Consider the following 13238-nt stretch of genomic DNA (forward strand, 5'->3'; position numbering starts at 1 on the left):
GCTAATATTATTTCCCATTTACTTGACTTAAAACATCCTGTCTTGCTGTAAAGTGCTCACTTTTTTTTCCATATCTATGATTGCTCATGCATTTCTTATCATTTTAGGGTTAGTGGCAGATTTGTTTTGCACATGGATGTTTTCCTGTATACAGGACTGTGTCTGAATTGAGCTGTGTAATTTTTCTCTTGGTATCCTTGTGCATTATGAAGAAATTTGAAAGCAGTGAGGGGGCCTTACTCAAGCAAGGCCTGGTCAGAGAACCCGGAGGGGTTCTGACATAATTCTAGGTAGAGGGTTAAAAAGTATCAAAAAATAGATGAGTTTGGAGCTGCCTGGAATAGTAGTTTTAAGTGGTGGCTTGCTGTGAGTTTGGAAGCATTAATCTTCTCAGAGACATGGATCTAGAAAGCACAAAGTATATTGCATCCTCTAACCACAGGGCAGAAAAAAATCCTCAGAAAGAGGTCCCACAGAAGTTCCTGATGCTGGAGCAGCTGGGAGGGTCACAGAGCCAATGGCATTCTCACAGCCAGGAACTGAACCTGGCAGTGGCTTGGTCTCTGGGAACAATTTTTACTTAACAAGTACTTTATGTTAACTTTTTCAAATGGATTTATTACACAGATTTTGCTTTTGAACTAGAAATGGTTAATTGCAGTTAGTTCAGGACTTCCATTGCCTCTATGCAGACTTTGTATAAGAAATAGTTCTCCCTTTGGCAAAAACCTCCCTGAAGGGAGGTTGGAACCCTCTTATACTAATATGTTGTGCTCTGTACCTGGTAAGGAGCAAGGGAAAAAGGCACAACTACTGTCTGCGTCTGCTTGTGGTAGCACACACCTCACAGAACCACAGCTGCTTTTGTGCTCAATCTGACTGTTAACTTGGAACAGTGTCAGCAGTGTGAATGTGAGGAGCCAACCACAAAGCCCTTAGAAATCCTGCTCTTTGCTGCTGATACAAGGGTACGTGTCCATACAGTGTTTTGGTGCTTTGCAGACACGGGCACTGTATACAGATGTTCTTTGTTCAAGTGCTAGATTTGTGTACATGTTCAGGCAAATGCAGATGAATCATCACATATGCAGTTCCCCAGAAAATACTGCTTATCTGCTGTCGGAACAGAAAACATGCTATTTGCAGAAAGGATGTCTTAATAAGGATTGATCTTTGGACTTCTCATTACTCTAAAGGTTATTTTGACATTCAGCATCGCAGGTAAACTTTTTTGGGTTGGGGAGGGAAAAATCTCAGTACTTGTGTCTCAATGTTGTTACTAGTTCAAACCACAATCTGTAGATAAAAGTAGCATATTTTGCTGCTGAAATCAGCATACTCTGTCAGTAGTTTTATATTCTGAAGTAAACCATGAGTACCTGCAGTCTATTTAAGAAAAAAGGATGCCACAAAAACTCTAAGCCTCTGAAAGATGTTTCCTACAGGTCTTGAGTGTTGAGTCTCTACTAGTTATTTGAATTCCTTAAGCTATTTAACTGAAGTTATAACAAAAACAAACCTGAGTCAGAGATCGTAGAGAGGAGATGACTAGTGGTATAGTAAAATCTTTCAGTAGATTTCCTGCAAAATTATTTTTGGATATGTTCCATTCTATACTTTTTGTTAACAGATTAGAACAACAATAGTAATTTAAATGAGTTATCCTAAGTTTAAGTTGATCTTATATTCAATCAGTCATTTTCAATACAGCTTAAGAATATACTAGAGTGTGTTGAGAATACACTAAAATAGAAAATTGTCCTTACACACAGTAAATTGGCAATTTTGTGTCTGTGCTCTATGGGGAGGAAGAAAGATAGGTGAATTTTAGATGACCTCCAGATAGCTATCTTTAACCAGGGCTAATTTTCAGCATTGCTTTTTAGGATTTTATATTCTAACACTTTATGTGTAAGTACGTAACTGTCAGTATCTGTGGCAACCCACAGTACATAATAAAACATAGTGGGTAAGAGAGAAAGCAAAAGGAGCAGTAACTTAAAGTGATGTTTTATTTTCAATTCTGAGTATTTCTTTGAAGTAAAATAAAGAATTAAAGTGGCATTAAAGAAAAATATTTTACTATGCTTTCATTGCATTCATTTTTGTACTGTATCCTCTTCTCTGTTCTTGTTTCCCTTATCACTCGAGATGCTCTTTCACTCACTCTAGGGTTGGATAATTGTGAGCCCTTATCTTGTTTTTCTGGTTATACAGTTATATGAATCTTCATCTGGAAGTCTGGTTTTCCCTGTATAGGTATGCTGCTGCTCTTCTCATGTTATTTCCATTTCTTCCAGTTGTAAGAAAAGCACATGCTTATATGAAAGTAATATCCTGGGTGAATGAAACATGGAAGGCAAAGTATAGGTCTATATTTTTGGCAGCTACACAATTTACTATTTCTTTTTTACAAAATAATAGAATCTAACAAAAACAATCTAATGCACTGTAGTGCACTGTTGTGTAACACAAAGAGTGTGTGCAAAGAGTTGATGGATCCTAGTAGCTTCTCAAAGCCTATCTTTGATTCCATCTGCATGCAAATCTCAGTGGTACTTCTGCAAGCTCTGCAATTTTCTGTCCTCACTGTCATTCATCTTATTTTTCCAGACCAATTGTAACATGACTCTATCTGTTAAAAAAACACCCCAACTTCTCTGTTTTATAAACCTTCCAGCTCTTTAGCTCACTCCCCCTTTTTCTTGTCTCCTGCTTACATTTGCCAATACTCTGTGCTCTCTGGAATAGTATGGCTCTGTGGATTTGTCAGGCATCCTATTTCTTCATTCTGAATAGTTAGTTATCTTCTTTAAAATACATTTCTTTCAACTATCACTTGTGATCTGAAAAGTGTTGTGACTTGTGGCCACTGGAGATAACAAGGATGGAAACATGCACAAAGCACTGTGTACATTACTTTAAGTGACTGTATTCCCCTTTGTAAAGACTTAGAAGCCAAAAATATCATCCAGCTCTCTTACATAGCTGAGTTGGATGTGTTTCAGGTAGTCTTTTATAAAAGGCAAAATCTAAAAAAACAAAAAAAATCATTGGAAAGCTGTACAAACTAGAAATACCAATTTGTAAAGCATTCACTACTACTTGTGAGATGTACTAAAAAGCCTCTGATGGTTTTGTAATCGTGTTTAGAGAAATTGCTTACCCTGCTATGACACAGAAATGCTGAAGAAGACAGACTTATTTTTTCTTTTGATTTTACCTCAGCAGGTTATATTTTAAAGTTTAAAAAAAGGCAGCTCAATTACATAAATCTGATTATCATATGTACTTAATGGACTCATTGCAAATTTTTAACATTGTGCATACAGAGTTTGGATTCCTTGGCATATTAAAGTCAGTGAGAAGTGAAATCTATATCCTCAAAGAGCTAGAATATAAAAGCATTTTTGTTGCTGATAGTGTTGTTGGACCTCAGCTGGCATTCCTGGGAGTGGACTTGTGCATAGGTTGCTCCAGACCACAGCACATCACCATCCCCTCTCATCATCTGAGGCACTTTCGTTCCCCTCCCTGTTGTGTAAGAGATATTGCATATGGAATCAATAAACATGAGGTACAGGTGCTTTAGGAGGAGTGCTTATGATGCATAGGTGCATTACAAGGATCCCTCTAGACAAGGATGAGATCACTGTTGAGAAGAAGCATACGAGCAGGAATACATGAAGTATCTTTTTAGGAGAAGTGAAGTGTCTCTGTAGGATGAATAAATATTACAAAACTTTGGCTGAGAGTTGTGCATGTTACAGCTGCTCTGGTCAGACAGAAGGTCCTTTTTGGCCAAGGGGACTGTCAGATCAGGAGCTTTCTAGCAGATTTTTCAGGAAAAGCATGGATGTGTAAACTCCTGTATGACAGTGGATTAAACTAGTTGATTTAAGATTAAGTGGCTATCAGTCCACTCCACACAATCCTATAAATCCCTGTACTCAGAAAAGAACTAGCAGAAAAGTTGATGTAGCCGCTCATGAGGCTGTGCAGTTTGTAGTAGAGCACACCAACATAAGCTAGAGTGGATTTCAATTTACTTTTTACCATCAGTGGTGATTTAAATAATGAGTTCTACTCTATGGTTAGTAGGTCAACATTTGTGGTTTCTATTTAATTTGCCAGAATTTCCTTTCTTTTGTTTTCTCTTTTCTTTATTTAGACATGACTTCTTTTACCTCTAATGCCATCCTTTTCCTTACTGCAATTGGTGAAAGCTTTTTTTGTTTATTTTAAAGTTGTCTGAAGCAGTATAAATATACTCTGACCCTCTAATTATGGTATTTTTTTTCTGTGCCACCTGCAAGCATTTTACTTTTTTAGCTGCATAGTTAATTTTCTTTAAGTTACAAATTTTATGTAGTTTCCCTTTTTAAAACTTATTGCTATGTAAAGTAGAGTACTCTTGGCTTTTTCTCTTCTCCAAATATATTGAATTTGCACAAGAATTGTTATAGGCAGCTTGTCTGTTGTTTGTAGAGACAGCAAGCAAAATTCCCTCTCTCTGCTGTGTCTTCTTAATGGTTGTTCCAAAAAGCAGATTTTCATGATGTCTGAGAAGATATTATCAGCATCACAGCTCAGTGAAACTTGCACAGTGTTAGTATGGGCTACTCTGGTTTCCCACTATTACTTTGTTTCTTCTCCATGCAGATTTGGAATGGATGAATGAACTATGTCTTATGGTTAATACATGGATTCAGCAAATTAGATTATTTTAGTTCAATTCATAGCTTTAACAGTCACCCTTTTGCAGTAATAATTGGTAAATCCTGTGAAAGCCTTCTGAAAATTTTGTCTAGTGGGGACACTGACAAGACCAGGCAGCCTTTGATTGGATATAATACACGTTTTGTTACAATTTTTTTGTCCCAGTAAAATTTTTCAATAAAACAGCAATGAATGAAAAAATATTTTATTCATTAGGTTCTCTGTTTGCCAGCCTGGTAATGTAAGTGATCATCTGAATTTTGTATTTGTTTACAACAGATTAGTCGCAGTGGGCTGGAAGTTTTTCTATGTTGATGAAATTTGGTAGTATAATTTTGAATTTGAATGAAAAATAATGCTTTCAATCAGCTTTTTTTTCATGTTGAATAATAGAGATTACTCTTCTTATATATTAGAACATCTAAGTTTTCCTATAGATCTTATGTTCATATGGGTGGTGAACTGACTAGATGATGAAGTTCATTAATAGAACATAGAAAAGCTTTCAGCAGGGCCTGGTTACTCAGCTTACGTATATCAATTTAGTAACATCAGTTCCACACTGCTATGATAATTTACACCAGCTGAAGTTCTGGGCACTGATCCTTTTTATTGTGTTTTGACTTTTCTAGCACGTAGGTTAAGCAACATTTGATAACCATATGTTTAGTGTATTGTGCCAGTAGAATGGGACTTAGAAGGTGGAGTGTGGGAAGAGTGGGAATTGCAAACGTGTGTTGTTAGATTTTATTGACTTCAGAATGTGGCATAAATACAATGTCAGGTTCTCTATAAAACAAGGCCCCCATGTGGAGTCAAGACATACAGTGATATCCTGTAAGAATTAGTAAAGAAGTCTTAAAATTAGATTTAATTGGTTGTATTTTCTTCTAAGATTATATCTTTAAAAATTTAGTAATCTCAAAGTAAAGTTTTGAAAATGCAAAGCCAGTATGTAAATGTGCATCAAATGCATCAGACTTTTGAAACATGTTTGAGTATTTATATTTCACTTCAGCATCCATGAACAGGCAGAAAGCTTTTCACTGTTTGTGCAGAGGGGAAGACAGAAGAGCTTCTCTTTAGAGGTCACCCCTTTGTGCTGGTGTGGTTGAAGGGAGCTGTAAAATAGTAACTGCTGATTATGCAAGAACTACCTAGGTAGTGTGAGTATTCTGTGAATTTCAGCTTTCTATGGACACTTGGGTGATCAGTGTACATCCTTTTAGGAAATCTGCAGGAAATGAATGTGGATGACGATCAGTGGGGCAGAAAGGAACTACAAAAACAAGCATGGATGGAGAGCTGAGTGCATTCCAGTGGAAAACTCAACTGTATAAAAAGAGTTGGGCATCTGATTGTGTCAATCTTTTCATGTTTCATCTGTTGCATGTAAAAAATGGTTCTTTTTTCAAGTCTAAAAAAAGTACTTGCTTTTAGAACAGAATGACTTCTTCTGAGTTGAAGGGAGAAAAAGCTACAGTAAATTGGAAAATATTTGGGTCTGCAAACTTCTTTCTGGAAGTTTCAAAGTCCAGAAAGCCTGCTCTCAAAACTTTGAGGTTTAGCAAACTCCGTTGTGGTATGAAGTTTAAATGAGGAAGTTTAGTAACACACCACAAAGTGTCCCTTGGGTTGTGAAAAATCACTTCTGTGCTACTTCTGGTTTAGTTAGTTATTAATTGTAAGCCAATTAGTGTTATTTTTCTAGATTAGTATTAGACATGAGTCATTTAGCAGATCTTTTTTTTTTCTGCAGAAGGTATGAATGAAATAACTCTTGCTTGTGAATATAAGCAATTGTGCTTTCATGCCAGTATCAAACCGTCACATTTTAAAAACAACTGCCTAACAAATGCTTTCATTTCAGCATTCATCTAGGACCTATTACTGCAGATACTCTGAACTGTTCCTTTGTGGGAAAAATTATGACAGCACATCATTAATTCAGTAACATTCTGATTACACAGATAGAAACAGAAAAAAATATATTTTGATCCACTTTGGGTTATCCAAATAATTTATCTGCAAAATTGGTTTCACTAAATCTGTTGGCATCTGCAGTCACTGAAATATAGCCTAAAGGCATTGTATTTTGCTTGGCTAGAGGCTACCTTGGTAACTTATGTTGTATTTGCTCACAAAGACTCAGTGCTAGTTACTGCCATCATTTCCCTGAGCACGTGTTTCTACTTTTAAACCCAAGTGCTGTCCTTACAATATAATGACCTCCCTTCATATGGCAGAGCCCTCATCCAAGAGTCTGTGTAAGGAAGATTGCAGACTGACTTCAGTGAGCTCCAGGGTCTGATAGCAATAGTCTTCCAGTAGAGGGGGTGTGGTGGACATCCTCTGGGTTGTGGGTCTGAAACATCTTAGATTTCTCAGCCATATTTATCAGCTTAACGCCAGCAGGCAGCTCTATCCGCTAGCTGCGCTGACACCTTGCTTTGTTATCCTTCCATGCAGCTTTTACTTCCTTCCTCATGTGACAGTCCAGGAGGCTGCTGCTGGAACAGGCAATAAAACTTTCTTACCCTGCTTTTCCAATACTGTGATCAGTGCCATTAACTCATTATTAATGGGGGTAAATTCAAGCTGCTGAAAAAGTTGCAATGCATCCCTTGTAGATAGTAGTAAAGACATAAAATTTTACTAGCATGTGAGATACTGGTGTGGCACTGAGATAGCAATGCTAAAAAGTTGGTATGTTGCTATAAAGATACTGGTTTGTTGGAGCCCCGTTTATTTCAACTTGCATGTTTTCTAAATTTGTTTGAGGGGAAGTGAATGTCAAGTACCACGCTTCATTTTCAAATGTTATTGATACAATTCTACTTCAATGAAAATAGATTTAAAATTTTTCACAGTGTTGTTTCTGGGTTAGCAGAAATTCTCATCTCAAAACCACCATTTTTTCCCCTAATATTTGTTACTAAACATTCTGGTTGAAATTCCGTTCTAAAACATAAGAAAGCCTGCCTGATCATGATTGTATTTTGAATTATGTGAGTTGATACAACTCAACTTGTTTTTTTCTATTAGAATTCATTAATAGGAAAACAAAACTTGTTTATCAGTAGACACTATAAGAGCTACATAGAGATGTTGCAGTTTGCAACATCTTTGCAAAAGGGCTTTGAAAGCCCTTTTTTGTTTCTTTCCTCTTTTCATTCCTTCTGCACATGGAGCCTTAACACAGTGTGGCTTCGGTTGCCTGTCTTGGGCCTCTACTGCCTACCATGTTGTGAGTAACTGTTTCTGTAATTGTGCTGCATATTCACAGCACAGCCTCTGCTAAAATTAAGAGTATTTTGCAATAATTACAATGAACAAAAATGGGCAAACTAAGTCAGGACTAAATATTTCTGCTGATATATGGACAGTTGCAGGAACTGAGGGATGTAGTTTTGGATGCAAAAACTAAAATTCTATTGGACGAGTCAAATTGCAGAGTAGACTGTTGGGTCACATACCTTCAAAGACTAAAATTTTAATGAAAACAGGAAACTGTGGACCAGTATAACCTGCAGGCTGCTGTTTTCTTCTAAGAGACATCAAAAACTTCTTTTTGATATTGTACTTTCTATTTTGATAAGTGATTGGAATATACTACCAAATAAAAATCTTTCCTTTCTCAGTCTTTTTGGGTCTGTATTTGTGTCTTGACAGTGGTTGCAATGTCAGTAATGATTGGTGTTTCCAAGAAACTGCATCATGTTTCATGTATAATACTTACTACTATCTTACTAACATTAGTGTGTTAGTCTTCTGTGTTTAATTTTTAAAAAAACTAAGTAATTTTGAAAGAATTTTAATTTTTATAGGATTTTCTTAGTCACAAACAGATGCTGTGCTATAGCTCATGTTTGACTGGAATGTTTAGGATCTGTAAATTTTTTATGTTTAATTTGTGAAGTTACAGTAGTATGTATCTTAAGTGTTACCAATAAGATACATACATTTTTAACATTGAAATACAAACACAGGCTCTTACTTACTTTTGCTGGTTTGGATATGTTTTTGAGCACGTTTCATGTGCTTTGCTGTTTGCATCAAGTCAGTACAATTCTTCCTCAGACCTCCCATGCTGTTAAATGTATGGGTAGAATGGTAGCTTCCAAGCACCCCTAAAGAAAACCCTTTCAGGTCATGTCATATAACCTGTATTATAAGAGCAGCTGTGGGTAAGATTCTAAAAAGTGAATATCCATTAGGATAAACATTTTTTACATGTTTTTATTGGTTTGTTTTTTTAGATGTGAGACAGAGAGTTGTCATAATATAATACATTGATCTCTCTTTTTTTTCTTAATAGATAAAAAAATATTTTGAACTTGAGCCACTTGCACGTGGAAAGCGCTGGATTCTTAAACCCTGCTCCTTGGATGACATGGAGGCAGTAAAAGACAGCTTCTCCCTTCTAATAAACTTGCTAGAAGAGAGAGACTTCGAACCTTCAAGAATGTGAAAGCCAAGAGAAAGAAGAGGTTCCCACGCATTGCTGTACCTGCTCACTCTGTCACAGCTTAATTGCAGCGTAGTATCAAGGCTGAGCTGTGATATGTTGTTCATACAGAGTTAATGCAGAATGTCCTTTGGTTAAAATAAATGTTCTGTGAATCAGGTACACAGCTATTTCCAGTAAAGTTGTCTACACTACTGAAGTAGAAAGTCCCTCTTTGTTTACCACTATTTCTGCACACTGCATGTTGCTTTCTTGCACCACGATCATCCTTGGTAGAAAAATTTACACGCACAAAAATAGCATAGTCCATAAAGGAGGAATTCCATGTGTTACCTTGAATTTTAAAAATAAGTAATGTCTAAAGAATTTATGAGTCTAATTTAGCTTGTTTATTGACCTCACATTATGGAAGAGCACAGCCACTGAGAACCTTAATAGGATACCTAAAACACAAGCAGTTTCATGTTAATGCAAAGGTTATTCCTGAGGTTTTACTAGGTGAAAACACAGTTGAGGTAGTGGACTTCCCAAGGTAGTTGAGTGTCTTCTAAAGTCACTGCAAAACCCTGCCAGAGGCAGTGTGGTATTTTGCTGGAAGTTTGCTGAAAAATAAATTAACAAACAGATGTGCACAGATAACAGTATTTGGGGAAATCAGCTGACATGAACAGGTGATCTAAGTAAAAAGATTTTAGAAGTATATGAAAGATTTTAGAAATATACAGAAGTTGAATAAAGTAATAATTTTAATTGAAAGTAGTTTTCCATAAGAAAAGCAGAGCAAATATCGGTTAGTTCATCTGTGGAGGCTTTATTGCTAGTTAAAAGTATAAGTGATTTTTAAATACTTCCTTTATCACTCATTCGTCGACTACTACTGCTATTGTAACATTGCCAAGGCATCTATCCAGTAATTAAGGGTCTTCCAGTGTTTGTACCAGAAGCTTCTCTTTTCAAGGGGATTATATCTTGTTCTTTCTAACTTCCTCTGGGCTACATGTTACTTAGAAGACAAAAAAGTAGTCATTGGAAACAACATTTGTAATACATTTAGAAGTTGATTTGGGTCACGTAACACAGTCCACTTTTCCTCTTTCCTTGTTTTCCCCACTGTAGATTTGCAGTATTTCAGCTACTTTGTGTTGATTTTTAAAAAAACTCATAAACTGATTTTGTCCATTGAAGAAACGTGCCAGGCCACTGGTTGACAGTGACAACAGGGTCTGTGCAGATCAGTCACTGGACTGGTGCACGCCTTGAATGCTGTGCCTTGTGCATTCAGGTACTCTTGTGCATGAGTGTTTGCAAACACAAACTCGAGTGAGGTGTCATTAGTTCCTCATCAGCTCTGCTTCTGTCATGAAACACACAATGCCTTGTTTTTGGGGCTTTAAGCAACATCTCTTTCCACCCTGAGCATTTATCTTCTGTTTGAAGTTTATTGTAGCTCCTTACTAGTTTATTTGGGGATAAGAAAATAGTAAACATCAGCTTTTGAAGGCTCATAAAAGCCATTTCTCTATTAATTGTAATTTTGCTCTTTGTTAAACAAAATGTTTCTCATACGTATTTTAGTTTACTTTTCATTCGCCATTAATTTCTTGCATTGCTCCCACTGTTGTAACTGCTTCCTATTATCAAAAAGAAGCTGGGAAAACTGGTAAACTCCTTGTTTAATTTTGAGATAGAATAGGCAGGAAGCCTGAAGGGCATGTCCTTGCTTTGTTTTGTGTTCTCTTTCCTGTCAGGTCAATTGTCTCACTGCTAATACTGTTGGAAACAACCAAGAACTGGAATTGTTCATTTTAAAGCACAGAGGAGGCCTGCTTTGATTCAGTTCTCTCTGCACACTTTAATCAGGACCCAGCTGCCCATCAGTTTCTCTTGTGAGGGCTAAGGAGGTTCCCTTCCCTGGATTTGAAGGGGAACTGGATCTAATGTACGTTTCCAAACTCCCTAATTGCTGACATGAGCTTAAAGGCTACAGAGTCCCCAGATTTCCACAAGGTCCCCAGATTTCTGTTTTATTTAGGGAGAATGAAAAATAAGCAGGGAAGAGGAGTAGGAGCATTATTTCCAGGCAGTTTGGGGAGGCAAATTGAGGGATTCCAAGCTTTTACTGCTTTTTCATTGGCCATTAGTGAGAAGATGTGAAATAACTTTTTTTTACTATTTTCCCCTGCTTTTGTTTAGCTATGGACCAAAAGGTACAGGAAATGAAAAGAAGTCCAACTCTATTGCATTCTTGAAACTGTACTTATTTCTACCACCAGTGAGTTTGTCTGGTCCAAAAACTTTAATGGCTCCAACTTTTGGTCATGATCTCCCAGCTATGCACTGTTTGAAGGTGCTACATAACTTACATGGAAATGCCCAAGAAGTCCTTGATAATGTGGTTTTGGAGAATGCCAGTGGCCATTTAGACTAGGACCTTTTGATACTTCAGTGTTTTTTCTTTAGGCAAATATCAACTGCACAGAAGCAGTGATTTTAATTTTCAGAATTATTTTGAGTATGCTCTTTCTTACTAATATAGTGATCATTCCTCATCACAGGTTGAAACAATACCTCATAACTGCTGAAGGCGAAGACCAACACTTAACTTTACTTTGAATGTAGTACTTCTGTGGTTTTGTGTTGTAGATGGACTTAATGGATGTGTACCTTTTAAATGTCTATAAACAACTTCACCTTTTTATGAGGGGATAACAATGTTCATAGCAGCTCATGTCACACTTCCTTGTCTATAGTGCTGAATGCTCTGGCTATGGTAGAATATGTAAGCACCATACAGTTTTCAGATAACCAATCTAAACTGCTTTGGTTTTTTGTTTGTTTGTTTTAATCTTTCCACATGTGTTTGTCATTTAGGTGGAATAAACTTGGGCACTAGGCTCTATTTTCCATGCAAGTTCATTAAGGAGTGAACATTGTCTTTTTAAAAAAATATATTGTGCTTTAATGTTCTTTAGCCATCTGTTAAATTACTTTGTGTGTGTGTGTGTGCCCACACTGGGCTTCTTCTCAGACCTGTGGCTGTCTGCGGTGTCTCAGCCGTCAGAATGAAAACATTATCAATCAGTATCCAACAACAGCTGGTTTTGACAACCTTCTGTCTGCTGCCTAATGCTTTACAACTCATCACTAAGGCTCTTTGTCTGCCCACTCTGAGCTGGTAATTTTAACTGCTTCATGTTGTGTCCTGTACTTGTACTTTTGGCATTTGTATGGCTTAAAAGTTAAGTCTTAGTGGGTTTTGATATTCTTTCTTGCTGTATAATGCTCCATGTGTATCTTAGCTTGCCTATTCAAATGCGCTATACAAAAATCTGTGATGTATTATTTCGTTTAACTTCTTGCATTTCATTATATTTATAGAAGTTGCAGATTTTTGTACCGTATTACTTAATACAGTTGCCTTTTTGTAATGGCAATTAATTTATATTACAAAAGTTTGTATCTTTACTGTAGTCGAAAGTATTAGTTAACTGCCATATTATCTTGACTTTATACTAAAAATACAGTATCAACAGAAGTTGACCCAATCAAGTGGTCAACTGCTGACATGGGGAACTTGTACTGTTTGTGATTTATACATGATTTCCACTATCAGAAAAAAAAAAAAAAAAAAGAAAGAAAAAGAAAATAAAATAAACACTGTGTAGAACTGACTTGATAAGTTTTTGTTTCTTGAGTAAGTAGCCAGTTTGGAAGCATGGCATATTGCCTTGATGTGGATTCTTCAAGATAAATTATTTACTCATAAGTGAAAACAAATACTACTGTATAATTACTGGTACATCATACATAGTTGCAAATTCACATACATATGTATGAAATAGAAACTTCCAAAATCAGCTGATATCTTCTACAGCAAGATGTTTTTACTCTGGAAGTATTCTGAAAGATATTGCAGGTTTATTGGTGAAACAGGGATTGGAATAATCCTTACACAATTACTCCATAATATTAAACTGAGGGACTTGTTTATGTGACTAGAAATTTCTTTTTAAATAAATGACATGGCAAAATACATATACAAAACACAAGT

At 36.4% G+C, this 13238-nt stretch overlaps 1 protein-coding gene across 2 annotated transcripts in view; it reads left to right on the forward strand.

Annotated features, from left to right (window-relative positions):
* ARL15 (ADP ribosylation factor like GTPase 15) overlaps window positions 1-12787 on the forward strand; it is a 225855-nt gene extending 213068 nt beyond the window's left edge. For both annotated transcript variants that reach the window (XM_054289813.1, XM_054289806.1), the window contains one exon: window positions 9038-12787. In XM_054289813.1, the coding sequence (XP_054145788.1) occupies window positions 9038-9190 (153 nt within the window). In that variant the 3' untranslated portion in view covers window positions 9191-12787. The remainder of the gene's footprint in view (window positions 1-9037) is intronic.
* The last annotated feature ends 451 nt before the right edge of the window (window positions 12788-13238 follow it).

Source organism: Melozone crissalis, unplaced genomic scaffold (assembly GCF_028551555.1).
Source record: "Melozone crissalis strain CALT ecotype California unplaced genomic scaffold, PUWL_Pcris_2 ptg000005l_1, whole genome shotgun sequence".
Lineage (NCBI taxonomy): Eukaryota > Metazoa > Chordata > Aves > Passeriformes > Passerellidae > Melozone > Melozone crissalis.